Genomic DNA, 18,390 nt, shown 5'->3' with positions numbered 1-18,390 from the left:
CAGATTGAAAAGTAAGTCACAATGCATAGGGTCAAATAAAGCTCATCTGATGAGAATTTATGGTTTGTAGGGCATGACTCCCTCGACCCCTTAGGTAGGAATTTGGGTAAGAAAAAAAATCAGAGCGTAGTCCTCAAATGCATCATCAGAAAATGTCACCAAATTATTGGAGTAGTGCACTCCAAAACCTGTTCTTCCACTAAAAGAAAAATTAAGCAAAAGTGGTCAGAATCAACTTTTTCAGAACTCTAGAATATAATCCCAAACTCACAACAACTAGGGGAGTGTTTAATGAAAGAAGCTGCTGAAGTCTGTTAAGAGAACTCTGATGATTTAACTCCTCACTTCCCATTCCCACTCCCACCAGCTCGGTGGTGAGTATCATAAAAACAGCAACCCACATACCTGGTGCAGCTTGCTAGTACCAGAGGAGCAATATAAAAATATAAAACTCTTTTTTTTTTTTTTTCTTGAGACGGAGTCTCCCTCTGTCGCCCAGGCTGGAGTGTGCAGTGGCTCAATCTCGGCTCACTGCAAGCTCCGCCTCCCGGGTTCACGCCATTCTCCTGCCTCAGCCTCTCTGAGTAGCTGGGACTACAGGCGCCCACCACCACGCCCGGCTAATTTTTTGTATTTTTAGTAGAGACGGGGTTTCACCGTGATCTCGATCTCCTGACCTCGTGATCCGCCCGCCTCGGCCTCCCAAAGTGCTGGGATTACAAGCGTGAGCCACCCCACCCGGCCTTATTATTTTTTTAAGATATTTTTTTTTTTTTTTTTTTTTTCTTGAGACGGAGTCTCGCTCTGTCGCCCAGGCTGGAGTGTGCAGTGGCGCAATCTCGGCTCACTGCAAGCTCCGCCTCCCGGGTTCACGCCATTCTCCTGCCTCAGCCTCTCCGAGTAGCTGGGACTACAGGCGCCCGCCACCATGCCCGGCTAATTTTTTTTTTTTTTTTGTATTTTTTAGTAGAGACGAGGTTTCACCGCGGTCTCGATCTCCTGACCTCATGATCCACCCGCCTCGGCCTCCCAAAGTGCTGGGATTACAAGCATGAGCCACCGTGCCCGGCCGAGATGGGGGTCTTAACTGTGTTGCCCAGGCTGGTCTCAAATTCCTGGTCTCAGGCAATCCTCCTGCCTCGGCCTCCCAAAGTGCTGGGATCACAGTTGTGAGCCACAGTACCCAGCCAAACTCCAGTTTTAGTTAAATTGTTTCAACTCATGTTTATGCTGAGTTTTGTAAAGTAGGTATTCTTGCTAAACAGAGTCCTGAAAATCAAACTATACAAGTAATAGGAAGTCCAGTAAGCTGTCTAGAGGAAAAAGTGTTTTAAATGGCAGTTAAATGAACGCAGGAAAGACCTGTCCTCCTCTGTGGCTTTCTCTGAGGCCCCATGAGGCCAAGCAGAAGCAGAATGGCTCTAGGTGCAGCCAGACTTTGAAAAGGAATCCTGGCCAGACTTGGTGGTTTATGCCTGTAATCCTAGCACTTTGGGAGGTCAAGGCGGGCAGATCACCTGAGGTCAAGAGTTCAAGACCAGCCTGGCCAACATGGCGAAACCCTGTTTCTACTAAAAATACAAAAATTAGCTGGGCGTGGTGGTAGGCGCCTGTAATCGCAGCTACTTGGGAGGCTGAGGTGGGAGAATCGCTCAAACCTGGGAGGCAGAGGTTGCAGTGGGCTGATATCTTGCCACTGTACTCCAGCCTGGGCCACAGAGCAGGGTTCCATCTCAAAAAAAAAAAAAAAAAAAAAGAATCCCAACCAGGTACTGGTGCAAGGTCAGAGACGTAGCCAATGGAGAGATTTGTAGAAAGCTCATTGATGCTGAAAACATGGGTCTTTAGGAAAATTAGAATTCAGTTGAGGCTACTTTCATTTGGGCAATGTTCATAAGCCCTTGCAGGGTGCTATGGCGATATTTTGATGCTGCTTATAGTCTTCTGAGGTTAATGCTTTTGTGGTGGGCACCGGTAGCAATAAAATGTAAATTTTATTGCATTTCCAATAAAATCTCTCCCACTTCAAGCAGGAAGCACTTCAAGCAGGAAGCACTCACATAAAACGCATATACATGTCAACATTGTGAGCTAATCAAAGTTTTTTTTTTTGTTTTTTTTTTTTTTTGAGACGGAGTCTCGCTGTGTCACCCAGGCTGGAGTGCAGTGGTGCAATCTCGGCTCACTGCAAGCTCCGCCTCCCGGGTTCACGCCATTCTCCTGCCTCAGCCTCTCCGAGTAGTTGGGACTACAGGTGCCCACCACCACGCCCGGCTAATTTTTTTGTATTTTTAGTAGAGACAGGGTTTCACCGTGATCTCGATCTCCTGACCTCGTGATCCGCCCGCCTCGGCCTCCCAAAGTGCTGGGATTACAAGCGTGAGCCACCGCGCCCGGCCGCTAATCAAAGTTTTAGAAATCAACTTCCACAGTGAAAGCCAATGTAGGCAGAAGGTTTATAACAGAATCCCCAGGCAGAGAAGTGAATTTCAGAGCATTTCAGGGAGGAAACTCCTCTGCACATGTCAGCATGTTTAACATCAATGATGGCAGGTTGTGTGCTGGCAGCTAGAGTCTGAGGCCACTGTCCAGGGCATCAGTGGTTCCTGTTGCTGGTCATGGAGAGAGACAACTGGAAAGTCAGGTGTCTTCACGCTCTAACTAGAGCACAGGGATGGACCATAGCCGTGCTAACCTTTGTTAACCCCTAGGACTTGTCAAGATGTTTAAGCAGTAGGAATGAGGAAACAAACAACGTTGTGATTCAAGTAAGTGTAACTAGAAGTAAAAATTTTAAAACTTGTAAGCTCACTAAAGTGAAGCTCTGCAGACACGGTTCATATCCTGGTGGCTGAGGGCACATAACCAAGAACTTACACAAGCAACCCCAAGCCACAAAGATCCCAGCTGCTATGGTTGAGGGGTAACCCGCCAGCACTGGAGCCAGTCTTGGAGCTACTGATCCAAAGTTAGCTCACTTCTGCAGAGGCTCCGAACCAGAGCAAAGAAATGGCCCAGTGCAAGGCCAGTGTGAGCCAAGAGTTGGCCATGTAATCAGTTCTGGCCCAACCAGGTTTGAAAGGTAGAGGAGCAGTACTGAGTTTTGGAGAGGGAGGGTTGGAACAAAGCCCTTTGCAGGCTACAAGCTTCATTTACTAGGCCAGGTCTTTCTGTGTGACTGTGCTTTGACTTTGGTCTGTTCATATGCATGGGGTAAACGTGGGACAGCCTCTGCAGCTTCACTGCCTGCTGGACGTGTGTCCAGGGCTGCCAGCTCTGGGCCCTTGGTCTGTTGGGGGTCACAAACTGAAATGGCCACAGGGCTATCTGGGCAGGCAACATAGATGACTGGGGATGGGGGACCCCTTCCACACAGAGCAGGCTCTACTTAGTGGCTGCTGACAGGCTGCCCCATGAGGACGAAGGCCCAACATTACCTAATTTAATCTTCTAGAAGTCAGAATTCTGAATTTTTATGTCAACTCTAGACTTTTAAATGTTAGCGGCAGACCAAACCACAGCTGCAGGACGGGTCTGGTACGCAGGGCTCCCACTTTGCAGTCTCTGATCTGCAGGCTGAACGGCAAGAACTGTCTGGATCCCACAAACACCCCCAGCCAAACTTCTGAGGCCTTAAGGGGAGGAGGCCTTGCACACCTGACTGGAGAACAGGCCTAACAACTGCAGCGTTCCTGTTTCCTGCTCTGCTTTAGAAAAGAGACAGAAAACCAGAGCGTCTTTTAATTGGAAGCAAGGGTGGCCCTTCAGAGTCTCAGTTAAGAGTCAAAGGTGAGATCACTTGGGTAGCTCAAGAAGGGAAAAGGATTTATTAGACCATTTCCAGGACAGGGACCAAGGGGCAGTGGCTGGGTTCAGTGTTCTCACACTCAGAGGAAGAAAAGGCAGTGGTGAACACCCGCCTGACTGCCTTCCCCTGATCTAAATGACACCATCTTCTCCCCCAAGGAAGACACGGCCCTGGATGCGAACCTAGGAGGGTGGGAATGGCTTATGTCACTCGGTCTTTGAGGCAGAGCTTGGGCTGGGGTTGCAGGGGCATCAGCCAATCTGCTCTCAAGGAGCAAAACTTGGGCGTAAAAGGAGTGGGCAGGGGGGCTAGCTGGCTGTCTGGAGGTCTGGGTGACCTGGCAGCATGGCTGCTCCCCCTACCCCACTCCTTGACGCTTCCAGGTGATTTTATCTTTATAAACAAGATGAAAATCCAAGCAGCATTAATTTAGGGGAACAAAAGATGGAAAAAGGAGGGGGGGGGGGGCAGAAGGAGCTGATGAGCATCCAGGAGAGGAGGAGGAAGGAAGAGCCCATGTCCACTGTGTGCCCCAGGGCAGCAGAGTGTCTCTGTGGCTGCAAGGCCCTTCCTTCTGGCTCCCTGGCAGGCGGCCAGACAGCAGAGGGGACTCTGTATTGACTTTGGGACAAGCCCTGGAGCCCTGTCGGGCTGTTGACATGGGGAGTGCCTGGATTTGCCCCAGTCAACCTCCCACCTTCACCATTGCCCAAGTGAAGGAGCTTTTAACTCTCTTGCCCAAAGTCCTCTGAGAATTTCTTCACTTTCAGGAGGTCGTCTGCATTCACCGTGGGCCGGGTGGTGGCCAGAGACCGCAGCATGTCTGACTGTGAAGGCAAGAGTATGTGCCTGAGCAGGAGCCAGGATCCAGGTGCCCAACCTCCCCTCAGCACACAACAGGCACAGTTGAGGGTGGGAAGAGGCCTGCCTTCAAGGCCACCTCAGAGGCCCGCTTGAATCTGCCTATGGCAGGGACCCTCTTCCCTCTCGAGGCAGCTCAGATGGGCCTCCTCCTGGTCTCAGAATCTAAGCTCCATCATCTCCTAACTCCCCTTAGGAACTTGCTTGCCTTTTTTTTTGAGACGGAGTCTCACTGTCGCCCAGGCTGGGGTGCAGTGGCACGATCTCGGCCCACTGCAACCTCCACCTCCTCGGTTCAAGTGATTCTCCTGCCTCAGCCTCCCAAGTAGCTGGGACTACGGGCATGTGCCACCACACATGGCTGATTTTTGTATTTTTAGTAGAGACGGGGTTTCACTATGTTGGCCAGGCTGCTCTTAAACTCCTGACCTCAGGTGATCTGCCCACCTTGGACTCCCAAAGTGCTGAGATTATAGGTGTGAGCCACCATGCCCGGCCAGTAGCTTTCTTAACTGCACACCCCTAACACGAGCCATAAGGGCAGACACTTGCCAGGATGGCACAGGCCTTAATGAGAAGGCCAGGCTATGCAGATGAGGGGCTGCCTTTGCAACTACATCACAGTAAGCCGTCTTGACACATTCACTGCCTCACTGCACCACAAAGCCAAACCCATGGATTGATGTATTATCTGGACCTGACTTTACTTGCTAAAGAATATAAAATGCAGGCTAGGTGTGGTGGCTCATGCTTGTAATCCTAGCACTTTGGGAGGCCATGTTGAGAGGATCACTTGAGCCCAGCAGTTTGAGACTGGCCTGGGCAACAGGCAAGGCCCTGTTTCTTTAAAAAAAAAAAAAAAAAAGGAAAAATTAGCAAATTAGCTGGGCATGATGGTGTGTGGCTGCTGCTACTCAGGAGGCTGAGGTGGGAGGATTGTGTGAGGTCGAGGCTGTAGTGAGCCATCACTGCATCCAGCCTTTCTCTAGATGTACAAAATGCTAATGCTGCCACCTGCATCCTGGGCCCCCAATGAGTGTAATGCCAGCTTCCCTGAGCTACAGAGGCCATTCTCAACAGCCCAGGACATAGAAGAAGACTATTTTTTATTTTTAAGACAGAGTCTCGCTCTGTCACCCAGGCTGGAGTGCAGTGGCCCAATCTCTGCTCACTGCAACCTCTGCCTCCCGGCTTCAAGAGACTCTTCTGCCTCAGCCTACTGAGTAGCTGGGACTACAAGTGCACACCACCACGCCCGGCTAATTTTTGTATTTTTAGTAGAGACGGCGTTTCTCCATATTAGCTAGGCTGGTCTCGAACTCCTGACCTTGTGATCCGCCCACCTTGGCCTCCCAAAGTGCTGGGATTACAGGCGTGAGCTACCATGCACGGCCTGGAGAAGACTCTCTTTATTCTGGACCCATGCCCCCAATTTTCTGGGCTCTGTGCAGCCCTTTTCCCTCCCCTGCCAGTCACTTACCATGCAAACCACAGGCTCTAAGAGTTTGTCCCCAGGGACATCCATCCACGTCATCTCCATGGCTCCTGGGTCCCCTGGTGAGCATGGAGTCAGGAGGTCATCAATCATCATGCTGGGGTTGGTGCGAGAGGGACCACAGACCTGAAACCAAATGGATCTGACTGGAGCAGCTGCCCCTCAGTGTCAGAGGGGCTGGACCCCTTGGGTCTCTAAGGAAGTCCCAAAGAGAATGCTCTCTGGGTCCCTAGCATCTGAGGAGGACAGGCTCCTTCAGAACTCGGGCTGGGTGGTCTGAGCAACTCATGATTTGCATGCGATTCTGGCAATCTGTAGCCGGGATGCCTTGATGTCTTCCTCATTAATACTGTCACGTCTCACCAGGAATACAGTGACATTAAACGTGTGATATGGTTTGGTTGTGCCCCCACCCACATTTCAACTTGAACTGTATCTCCCAGAATTCCTACAAGTTGTGGGAGGGACCGGGGAGGGGGGTGTAACTGAGTCATGGGGGCTGGTCTTTCCCGTGCTATTCTCGTGATAGTGAAGTCTCACGAGATCTGATGGGTTTATCAGGGGTTTCCACTTTTGCTTCTTCATTTTCTCTTGCCGCCAGCATGTAAGAAGTGTCTTTGGTCTCCCACCATGATTCTCGAGGCCTCCCCAGCCACGTGGAACTGTAAGGCCAATTAAACCTCTTTTTCTTCCCAGTCTCGGGTATGTCTTTATCAGCAGCATGAAAATGGATTAATACAAAGTGGTTTTCCAACTGAAGTCCGCTGCCTTGGCAAAACATTCCCCCGGTGTCCACAAGGCTCATTCCTTCACCCCTTCACCTCCTGTCTCAGGTATCACCCCAGTGCCATCTGCCCTTCCCTCCATGCCTGAGACACCTCTCTCCTAACCCTGCTCCATCCCCATCCTCCTTTGAGAAATTCACTGTGTTGACTGTCTCCCCCCCGAAGAACGGAGGGTCTAGGGTTTTTGTCTGTTGGTCACTCATATCTTCCCAGCACTTAGTGCCAGGTACATGGGAGGACCCACAGCAAACACTCAGCAGAGATCTGCTGAATGAATAGACAGGTGTTCCTGGTCATTTTATATCCAACACTTTCCAAACACTGATTTGGTGTCCACCCCACACAAGAGCACACAGTGCTGACAGAGGAGGCCGCAGCAGGGTTAAGACGGTAAAGTGGCCCTGTCCTCTGCTTTCACACACCCTGAGATGGCCACACTCCAGAAGAGCTGCAGGGAGCGGACAGTGGGTGCAGCCCCCATGGCACTGGCCCTCAGCTCTCCAGGAGGCCTCAGAGACTGTGTCACCTGAGCAGCTGGCGAGCAGGACCAGGAGCTGAGGAAAAAAAAACGAACATCCCGCTCTTATTATGAGATTTTCTCAGCAGTGGCCGCGGGCACTCACCTTTTTGAAGTGTGTGGCCGACTGCACCTTCCTCACGGGCTGCATGAGGGAGTCCCGCACGATGATGCTGATGTCCGCGCCCGAGTAGCCTTCCGTCTTCCGGGCCAGCTCGTGGATGTTTGCATCCGTGAGGTTGTGGGGAGTGCTCCCGAGATGCAACCGGAACATCTGGGCACGGGCAGCTTCCTCCGGCAGGGGGATATAAATGCGCTTTTCAAACCTAGAGGGCCCAGCACATGGCAGGAGTTGACAGCTGATGATGGAATGGTATTCACGGAAGGGGAGGCACAAAGATTTGAGTGAAATGGACGCACTTCATGGGCCAGTGATGCTGGCGGCACATCCTCAACAAGCCAGCCTCACAAAGGGCTCTGCTTGGCAGGCAGATGGGAAGACTCCAGGGAAAAGGGGCCAGGGCCAGGCCGCACCCAGGCTGCCAGCAGCAGGCAGACCATGACTGTGGTGGGAGGAAGCCTCCAGCCCTGGCTCCTCCTGGGGAAGACTCACCTCCTCCTGATGGCCGAATCCAACACCCATGGGATGTTTGTGGCTCCAAGAACCAGAGTCCCATCATTGTTATTCCCCACCCCTGTGGAGAAAGGGAGACAAAGATCCAGACTCTGGACACCTGCACGGGTCAGTTGAAACCTGGGGACAGACCCCGGGGGCTTTGTGTGTCAGCAATTGAAGCCATCCCTATGCCACCCACCACTGGCAGGGTCCCAAGTGAGATTAAACCACGTCTTGGTCTGGCTGTGCCAGGTGAGACCTATGGCACTGCCTGCCATGGGAGGGGTGGAGTGGCCCACAAGGCAGAGGCCTCAGGCACCTCTTGGGAATTGAGGTCCACTTGTGGCCTAAGGGGCTGGAGCTGGGGAGTGCCTCTCCAAGGCTGAGGACAACCAAATCCAGCCGCAGCTCAGAATAAAGCCCAGGGTTGGCTTTAGGTGCAACAAGAACCAAGGAGGCCCTGGGCCAGGCACACACCCTGCATCTGGACCAAGAACTCCGTTTTGATCCTCCGGGCAGCCTCACTCTCATTTTCATTTCGGGACCCGCAGAGGGAATCCACCTCGTCGATGAAGATGATGGAGGGCTTGTGCTGCCTGGCCAGCTCAAACAGGTTCTTGACCAGCCTGTGAAGGTGTGAAAGGGGGTGAGGACAAGACGTTCACGTCCGTGCCCACCTGGGCTCCTGGCACTTCCCTCTTCTCACCCTTCCCACAGGGAGGCGCAGGCCATGCTCATGCCGGGATTGCGCAAAACATGGTGGTGAGGAGCCCTCGGGCCACACTGCACCAAGAGGAGGAGCACACCTTGGTGTCAACCCCAAATGCAAAGCCTCAATCCCAGGAGCCCCATGCGCTAGCTCTGCACTTGGGACATGTCAGTCCCCTTCTTCCGAGCCCGTCTCATCACATGCAAAACAGGAGTCAGTGTGGGGAACCATGTCCCTCACACATTGCCCCAACAGGGACCACAACCCAGACCCCAAAAATATCCTCACTTCCTTTCCCTTCTCTTCTAGAGCACTTCACCTCTCCCAGGTCCCTTCCACCTTCACTTGTCTTTGTTGGGACAGTGTCCCAGCCAATAAGCTAGCGACACACTGCTCTTGGGTACCCTCCCTGAAAAGCAAACCGCTCCTCCGGGAGGTGATTCCACAGGGTGGGCTGCTGGGTCACTAGCAGTGCCGGGGTTGCTGGCAGAGCACGGCCTGGTGGCCGACTTACTTTTCACTCTCCCCCAGCCACTTGGACATCAGATCTGAGGAGGACACGGAGAAGAAGGTGGAGTTGTTGGCCTCTGTTGCCACGGCTTTGGCCAGGTAGGATTTCCCTGTGCCAGGGGGTCCGAACAGCAGAATCCCCCGCCAGGGGGTGCGCTTGCCTGCAACAGAGAATCCACAGAAGTGAGGCCTCCTGACTAGGGAAAGGAATAGGAAAAGCAGAGGGTCTCGAGTCCCATACATACAGTAAGAGAGGGCATTCTGTGAAACAACGGACTCTACGGGCAAACGAGTGATGGGAGCTACATTCCCTGCTGTGCCCTGTGCTATGACCCCAATACCTTGCACAGTGCCCCTGCTGTGACCCCATGACCTTGCACAGTGACACCGGCTGGCACTGCTTCCTGATCCTGCCCACCCTGTGAGGTAATCGTCATCTCATAGCTCCAGCCACAGCAGTGTCGTGGACACCAGCGAGCAGCCAGGCCTGGCCCTCTGCAGGCCATGGGAGCTGAGTCGCCACTGACTCCCAGGTGCCTCGGAGTGGCAGCCCTGCGGAAGCCTGGAATTTTTACACTGGGGCTTGAAGTGGCTCAACTCTCACCTGTGAACAAGTGTGGGAATTTGATTGGCAAAATGACAGCTTCTTTGAGGGCCTCCTTGGCCCCCTCCAGCCCGGCCACGTCGTTCCACCGTATGTTGGGCTTCTCCATCACAACGGCACCTGCAAGAGGGAGGCCGGCCCGGACCCGGCCAAGGGGCATGAGCCAACCCAGCAGCAGACCCACTCGCATCCCCTGCCGCTGCCACAGGGCCACGAGCCACTTACCCATCAGCTGTTCTTGCAGTTTCTTTTTCTCCGGATTATCCCCTTCACTGTCACTGTCACTGCTGGGAAAGGAGACGGAAAGTCACAAGCTGGCCCTTCAGCCTGGAGCACAGAGGTGTTCCCAGCAAGTCCAGGTTCTGCTGCCTGCACGCTGGTTAAGGAACGAAGCCTTCCTGGCTTAACAGTGCCATGTGACCCACAAGCAAGTACTTCAGGGACATTTGGGTGGATGCTCTCAGCAGCTCACCTCAGGACCCCCCGGCAAACACTCCTATAACCCGCCCTGTTTCTTCGTGGAGGGGATGGGAATCCGGGTCGGCCCTCTCCTGAAGACCGTAAGGGAAATGTGCTTCAGCTGGACTTAAAGAGCAGCCCAGGCCAGGTGCAGTGGCTCACCCCTGTAATCCCAGCACTCTGGGAGGCTGAGGCGGGAGGATTGCTTGAGCCCAGGAGTTTGAGACCAGCCTGGGAAACAGCAAGATCCTGTCTTTACAAAAAAACACAAAATTAGCCAGGCATGGTGGCACGCACCTATGGTGCCAGCTACTTGGGAGGCAGAGGTTGCAGTTAACCAAGATCGCACCACTGCACTCCAGCCTGGGAGACAGCGAGACTCCGTCTCAAAAAAAAAAAAAGAGACGGAGTCTCACTCTGTCGCCCAGGCTGGAGTGCAGTGGCTCGATCTCGGCTCACTACAAGCTCCGCCCCCCGGGTTCACGCCATTATCCTGCCTCAGCCTCCCAAGTAGCTGGGACTACAGGTGCCTGCCACCATGCCTGGCTAATTTTTTGTATTTTTAGTAGAGATGGGGTTTCGCAGTGTTTGCCAGGATGGTCTCGATCTCCTGACCTCGTGATCCGCCCACCTCGGCCTCCCAAAGTGCTGGGAATACAGGCATGAGCCACCGCGCCCAGCCTATTTTTTTGTATTTAAATAGAGACAGGATTCACCATGTTGGCCAGGCTGGTTTTGAAATCCTGACCTCAAGTGATCTGCCCACCTCGGCCTCCCAAAGTGCTGGAATGACAGGTGTGAGCCACCGCACCCCTGCACCAGAAGCTTTTTGTAGAGACTTAGGGACAGCATGTGCCCCTGACTGCCAAAGGACAGAGGAGAAGGCAAAACCGAAATCAAAAGGGAACTCCTGGGGAGAACGCAGCCACTGCTGTCACCCAGGGCTACTTCCTCCCTGGATGGAATTTGTCATCCTCAAAACTTTAATCCTTCTTGGAGATCTCTGGCCTCCACCCCTGCCTCACCAGACCTCTCCCTCTGCGGATGAGAACCCAGTGTGGACCCTCCATCCAGGAGGAGGCCTCACCTCTGGTGAGGCAGCTGACACCACCCACCCCTCTCCTGCCTGGGGGACCCCCTTACTTCCCCTCCCACGCCTCCGAGATACCACCAGCATTTGTGTTCACATGACTAGGATCACCGTGGTGGGCGAACCCGGGACCTGGGGTGAGAGGCTGTGGAGTGGACCCTGGGTGGGGAATCAGGGCCACCCGCCCTGCATTGGGGGTCCAGGCTCCACCCTGTGCCACCTCGGCAGGGCTCCTAACCCAAGCCGGCCGCCCCACCTGTTGGAGGCAGGTGACTCTTTGACAGTCACAGCAGCTGGCACTCATTGCGTGCTCTCGTGTGCCAAGCTCCAAGGGCACTGCCCACGTCATCTCACTGCTCCCTGCGGCAACGCTCGGAGGGGAGTTCCACGACCTCCTCCCTTCCAAGATGTGGAGATGGTAGGCACACGGGGTCCTGGCACTAGGCTGGGAGGCGACAAAGCTGGGGTCCTGTCCTGAGAGGCTCTACGATCGGCACCAAGCTCCCCGTCTCCCCGTGGCTTGTGGGTCAGATCCAATGAGAAGGTGAACGCCGAAGTGCTCCAGGCCATGCTCCCTGAAAGGAGCTGCTGGCACTGTCATCCCTGCACTACAAGGACCATTCCCACAGGGAAGTCCAAGGCAGCATGAGCACCAGGAATGATGGGGAGCCATGAGGAGGGCGCAGGCGCCTGGGCGGACACCGCAGACACTCACCCCTTGCCCTCACTCTGGTTCTCTTTGACTGGCTTCTTGCCGTGTTTCTCTTTGCTTCGTAAATAATCCTTCAGCTTCTCAGCCCGGTCTAGGTACTGCACGCATTTGGCTCGAATGCTCTCCTTGGCCTTGTCGCTGTGGGCCTCATCTGTGAAAGGGAACACAGAGGGGTCCCTGTGAGGCTTATGTGCCACCCCCTCCCCTCCCCTCTGGAGTGCGGCAGCCTGAGGACCCTGCGCGCGTGACTCACACTTGATGGCATGGAGGAAGTACTCCACCGCATGCTGGTACAGCCGCAGCGCCTCCTCGTAGTTCTTGGCTTTGTCCTCTTCTGTGGCTTTCGTCACCAGATCAATGGCTTTCTGGAAAGGCAAAGCAAATGGCTCAGTGCTTCCTCGGAGACGTGGAAAGTCCCTGGGGTCACAGGCATGGGGATGAAACATGACGAGGGATGCCGCTGGGCCTGTGGATTTATTGCTTGCGGGCCGTTTCATTGGCCTACTTTTTCAACATCGGCTAGAAAGGCCTTCAAAGGAGGCTTTAAAAACCAGCCGGCCGTCTTCACAATAAGTTCAGATGGTTAAAAGCCACGCTCTGGATTTCAGCAAGTGGAAACCTGACCTAATATCTCAGGTCAGGGCTCAAGGGGCGAGTTCACGGAACCTTCTATTCTGCTGCCTCAAGGGAAAGAGAAACAGACCCGAGCTGACAGCCTGGCAGAAGGGACATGCGGGAGCAAGTGACTGCTGGTTTGTTTAGCAAGGAGGCCAGAAACTGCACCCGGCCTCGGCCAGAGAAGAGCCAGCCAGAAGGAAAGTCCTGCCCAGACTGCAAGTTTGTACAGGATACACTGAAAGCCCTCTCTCCTCCTCCTACTGGCTCCACGCAGCTTGCTTCTCCAGGCTGCAGAGAGAAGATAGTTTCCTTCGCTGTCTAAAGTGACACCCCGGGAAGGGACGCTTACACACAAGGCTCCACATACCAGTAGCTCCAGTAAGAAAAGTACTTGCTTGCTCCGTGCTGCCAACAGAAGGGAACTATGTCCCTCTGGAACCTTCTAAGAGCTCTGTAGAGTGAGTGTTTTTGGGAATCTCATAAATCCTGTAGGCCAGTGCCCTAGGCTGAACTGAAAGCACCTACGTGGTTTTATTTATTATTATTATTTTTTGAGACAGAGTCTTACTCTGTCGTCTAGGCCAGCGTGCAGTGGTGTGATCTCGGCTCACTGCAGCCTCCACCTCCTGGGTTCAAGTGATTCTCCTGCCTCAGCCTCCCCAGTAGGTGGGATTACAGGTGCCCACCACCACATCCGACTAATTTTTGTATTTTTAGTAGAGACAGAGTTTCACCATGTTGGCCAGGCTGGTTTCGAACTCCTGACCTCAAGTGATCCACCCGCCTCAGCTTCCAAAGTGCTGGGATTACAGGCATGAGCCACCGCGACCGGCCAATAAAGCACCTACATGGTTTTAAAAACCACAGCTTCACCAACGCCTGCAGGAAGCATGACCAGAATTCTCCTCCTCAGATCCCGGACCAGTTACCAGGCAGACAATCCCACCACAGACCCACAGTTCCAGGCACAGCAAACAATAAACCTCCTGACCGGCTCTTGGCAGGGCCGGGGCATTTGTTCAGCCCTCTCTCATCTCCAAGGAAGAAGTCTCCGAAAGAAACACACACAGACAGTTCAACAAAACAGGCCGGGGGAGGCTGGGCTGGGCTGATGTGAAATGAACTCAGTGGATTGAAGAGATGAGAAGAGGGGCCGGGCGCGGTGGCTCATGCTTGTAATCCCAGCACTTTGGGAGGCCGAGGCGGGCGGATCACGAGGTCAGGAGATCGAGACTACAGTGAAACCCCGTCTCTACTAAAAGTACAAAAAATTAGCCGGGCGTGGTGGCGGGCGCCTGTAGTCCCAGCTACTCGGAGAGGCTGAGGCAGGAGAATGGCATGAACCCGGGAGGTGGAGCTTGCAGTGAGCCGAGACTGCGCCACTGCACTCCAGCCTGGGCGACAGAGCGAGACTCCGTCTCAAAAAAAAAAAAAAAAAGAGAAGAGGGGTGAGTGCTGGCCATTATTTTCAAGTCTCTGCTCCCTCTACTACCTATAATGAATGGCTGGGAGCCCCAGACCTTCTTGGAAATGAGCTTAGGCACAGGCTGCCCCTGTCTGCCCTCTTCTGTGTGATATTCCTTCAGATGAGACAGGAAGGCAGTGCTCCTCTCCCTGGTAGCTTCTTTTCTCCAGAACAAACATCCCCAGTACCTTGGACTTTTTCACTCTCCGTAGCTTCATGCTTGGGTCTATCCTTAGAACAATACTGAAGGTGTTCTTTGTCCCATAAGGAGCAGCACTGACCCATCCTCTCCCTCATTCTGGAAACTCTAGTAATGCACCTAAGAGTGCGCTGGGGCTGGGCGCAGTGGCTCATGCCTGTAATCCTAGCACTTTGGGACGCCGAAGCGGGCGGATCATGGGAGGTTAGGAGATTGAGACCATCCTGGCTAACACAGTGAAGAACCATCTCTATTAAAAATACAAAAAGTTAGCCGGGCGTGGTGACGCGTGCCTGTAGTCACAGCTACTTGGGAGGCTGAGGCAGGAGAATCGCTTGAACCCGGGAGGCAGAGGCTGCAGAGAGCCGAGATGGTGCCAGAGCGAGAGTCCATCTCAAAAAAAAAGAGTGCACTGGACTTTTCTGGCAACCACATACAGTTTTTCACACATAGGGGGGTCCAAGTTTCAATGGAGAGAAACAGTTTTACAGAACAGGAGGGTAAGGTGACAAACTGCCAGCCCCGCTGCATCTCTAGTAACACGTATGGCAAAAGATGAGGATGAAAGAAAAGAGTGCTATTGGGGGCTGGCAAACGCTTACTGTAAAGGACCAGATGGTAAATAATTTAGGATTTGCCAGCCAGCCAATCTCTGGAGCAACGACTCAACTCTACCTTGGTGGCACAAAAGCGGCTGTAGACAGTATATCAATAAATGAACAGGGATGTGTTCCAATAAAACTTTATTTATAGACCTTGAAATGTGAATTTCATAGGATTTTCATGTGTCATGAAATACTTTTTTTTCAAGCCATTTAAAAAATGTAAAAACCTATGACATTATGTTAAGTCATAATGAAAGAAGCCCGCCACAAAGGACCACCTATTGTATGACTCCATTTATATAAAGTGGGTTTCTCTGTAGGCAAACCCACAGAGAAAAAAAGTAGATTAGTGATTGCCCAGGGCTGGGAGGCAGCGGTGTTGAGGGTGAGGGGTTCCTTTTGGAGGTGATGAAAATGTTCTAAAAAGTGATTGTGGTGATGGTCACACAACCATGAATATACTAAAAGCACTGAATTATACACTGTACATGGGTGAGTTGCGCTGGGCAGTGGCTCACATCTGTAATCCCAGCACTTTGGGAGGCCGAAGTGGGCAGATCACACTTGAAGTCAGGAGTTCGAAACCAGCCTGACCAACGTGGTGAAACCCGTCTCTACTAAAAATACAAAAAAATATTTGCTGGGCATGATGGCGGTGCCTGTAATCCCAGCTACTCGGGAGGCTGAGGCAGGAGAATCACTTGAACCCAGGAAGCAGAGGCTGCAATGAGTTGAGATTGTGCCACTGCACTCCAGCCTGGGTGACAGAATGAGACTGTCTCAAAAAAAAAATTAATAAAAATAAAAACATATAACGGGTGAGTTATACGGTAAGCATGCAAGTTATACCTTAATAAAGCTGTGTTTAGGCCAGGCCCGGTGGCTCATACCTGTAATCCCAGCACTCTGGGAAGCCGAAGTGGGCATATCACCTGAGGTCAGGAGTTCAAGACCAGCCTGGCCAACACGGTGAAACCCCGTCTCTACTAAAAATACAAAAATTAGCCGGGCGTGGTTGCGGGTGCCTGTAATCCCAGCTACTCAGGAGGCTGAGGCAGGAGAATCGCTTGAACCCGAGAAGCGGAGGCTGCAGTGAGCCGAGATCACACCACTACACTCCAGTCTGGGCGACAGAGACTCCGTCTCAAAAAACTAAATAAATAAAATTAAAAAAAATAAATAAAGCTGTGTTTAAAACTGAAAAACATTCTTGGTTCACAGGCCATAAAAAACCTGCCTGGGCAGACGGGATCTGCGGCTTCTGCTGGTGGATGGTGGGATCTGCCTATGGACTCTAATTCCTAACCTGGTACCCAGCTCACTCCATGTCTGCTCCTACTTCTGCCCTCCTCCACCTCCAGGTCTCTGAATGCTACTGGAACTCTGATGTCCCTTTTTCCATGAAGTCTTGCCTAACTCTCCCAGGCACTTTGTTGGCTGTCACTTAATGGACACCTACTATGTGCCAGCCATACGTCAAGAATGCTTTACCGTAATTATTCAATTTAAAGCTATCATCACAACAACCTAGAGGGCATTACCCCATTTTACAGACCAGGAAACTCGAGACCCGAAGATGAAGAAAAAAAAAAAAAAAAACTAGCCCAAGGTCACTTGCTGGTGAGTGGCAGAGCTGAGATTCAAACCCCAGGATGACGCCTGAGCATGTTGATCTCTTCTGGCCCCGCAGGACTGACAGCACCTACAGGGTGGGTCAGTCGTTCACCCAGGTGGCGCCATCCCAGCACCACCCTGCAGGATCTAGGGAATGAATGAAGGGTCGCTGGCCGAGAAGAGGAAGTCGAAGATTGGGGAAGGGCCAGGGCTTGTTTGAAGTGGAGTCGAGGGACTTCCAGGACCCGGGACAGGAGAGGAGGGAACGAGCATCGCTGTATAAGCGCCCAGCCGGACCCCGGGCAGAGCTTCCCGAGGGTGCCTGTGCGGCTCGCGTGAGGCTGATCCCCACGGCGGTACCGGGGCGCGGGGTACACGAAGCGGCCCTAGGGCTGGGCCAGCCGGGCAGGGCTGGAGGGCCTGAGGGCGGAGATGCCACCCGGCTCCAAGCGCGTGGAAACAGACACGGGCGGAAGCGGCGAGGGGGCGGACGGGGCGGGGTCGCGAGGCCGGGGCTGGGAGGCGCCCACCTGACCACCCGCCCGCCGCCCGGTTCTGCGGCCCACAGGCCCCGCTGCCTTCGGCCTCCGAAGTCGGGCCGGGCCGCACCAGGTACCTGGAGGGTTGACGTTGTCATTTCATCTCCTGGGTCCGCCCCACACCCCGCGGCGCTGCTTGCGGCCTCGGTCCGGCCCCGGGGAGCCGAGGTACTGGGTCCGGCGCGGGGAGCCCAGCTGTGGGCGCTGAGCGCGGTGCGCGGGCAGGGCGGCCGCTCGCAGCGGGAGCCGAGTCCGAGGGCAAGCGAGGAGCGCAGCCCAGAGCGGTCGGGCCCGAACCGAGCGGCTGCCCCCTAGTGGCCACGGCCCACACTGCAGGCACCGCTCCCTGCCGCGGCGAGGGCAGGGGGCGGTTCGAGAGGCGGGACGGACTGGGGGCGAGGAGGTGGGACTAGGGCGAAACGGACAGGGGGCGGGGACGCGGTGGGTGGGACAAGGCCGGGGCGGGGCCTGGCGGGACGTACGTTCTCAGGGTGGGGCCAGGGGCGGAGCGGGGTAGAATCCGGAAATCCTGACCTCGCTCGAAATAACATCGCACACTGGGCAGTTTTATTCTCACAATAAAACGAACTTATCAGAGCTTTGGTTTCTCCATGTTTAATACTGCACGATCATAATTAGCACCTGCCTTGTCTGGCCTTTGTGGGGGAATAAATGAGCTAGCTAATGTAAACAGAGAGTGCCCCACACTGGTGGGACGCCGCTGAGTGTTCAAAGCCAGTTTTGTTTTGCTTTGATTGGTTGACTATTGATTGATACGGAGTCTTGATAGTGGCATGATCTTGGCTCATTGCGACCTCTGCCTCCTGGGTTCAAGAGATTCTCCTGCTTCAGCCTCCCGAGTAGCTGGGATTACAGGCATGCACACCTACTGTGTGCAGCGTTGTGTGCTAGTTTCTGGGGATACAATGATCAAAACAGCCCTAGGGCTGGGTGTGGTGGCTCACGCCTGTAATCCCAGCACTTTGGGAGGCCGAGGTGGGCGGATCACAAGGTCAGGAGATCGAGACCATCCTGGCTAACATGGTGAAACCCCGTCTCTACTAAAAATACAAAAAATTAGCCGGGCATGGTGGCAGGTGCCTGTAGTCCCAGCTACTTGGGAGGCTGAGGCAGGAGAATGGCGTGAACCCGGGAGGCGGAGCTTGCAGTGAGCCGAGATTGCA

General features: G+C 53.7%; 1 protein-coding gene across 2 annotated transcripts; it reads right to left on the bottom strand.

The window, feature by feature from the left end:
- Positions 1-3,799: 3,799 nt before the first annotated feature.
- Positions 3,800-17,481, bottom strand: VPS4A (vacuolar protein sorting 4 homolog A). Of its 2 annotated transcripts, none has more exons than XM_032157773.2 (11): positions 17,284-17,481; positions 12,420-12,531; positions 12,170-12,317; positions 10,131-10,189; positions 9,906-10,025; positions 9,306-9,462; positions 8,560-8,708; positions 8,080-8,161; positions 7,573-7,792; positions 6,150-6,290; positions 3,800-4,635 (listed from the first exon to the last, which is right to left on the bottom strand). In XM_032157773.2, exons 1-11 carry the CDS (start codon positions 17,302-17,304, stop codon positions 4,534-4,536), a joined length of 1,311 nt encoding a protein of 436 aa, XP_032013664.1. In that variant the 5' UTR covers positions 17,305-17,481; the 3' UTR covers positions 3,800-4,533. The 2 variants fall into 2 exon arrangements, with proteins under 2 accessions (XP_032013664.1, XP_032013663.1); XM_032157772.2 differs by having other exon boundaries at positions 10,131-10,192; positions 17,284-17,480.
- Between the last annotated feature and the right edge of the window lie 909 nt (positions 17,482-18,390).

The sequence above is a fragment of the Hylobates moloch genome, unplaced genomic scaffold (genome assembly GCF_009828535.3).
Source record: "Hylobates moloch isolate HMO894 unplaced genomic scaffold, HMol_V3 SCAFFOLD_6, whole genome shotgun sequence".
In the NCBI taxonomy this organism is placed as follows: domain Eukaryota; kingdom Metazoa; phylum Chordata; class Mammalia; order Primates; family Hylobatidae; genus Hylobates; species Hylobates moloch.
The sequence above is the reverse complement of the archived record's forward strand: the minus strand, read 5'-3'. Positions and strand labels throughout refer to the sequence as shown.

Excerpts from the sequence above, each read along its gene's own strand:
- VPS4A (XM_032157772.2), bottom strand. The coding sequence starts at position 17,304 with ATGACAACGTCAACCCTCCAG. Across the intron at positions 10,193-12,169 it reads AACCAGAGTGAGGGCAAGGG|CAGTGACAGTGACAGTGAAG; the intron begins GTGAGTGTCTGC and ends CTCCTTTCCCAG. Across the intron at positions 8,709-9,305 it reads TGGCTGGGGGAGAGTGAAAA|GCTGGTCAAGAACCTGTTTG; the intron begins GTAAGTCGGCCA and ends ACACCTTCACAG.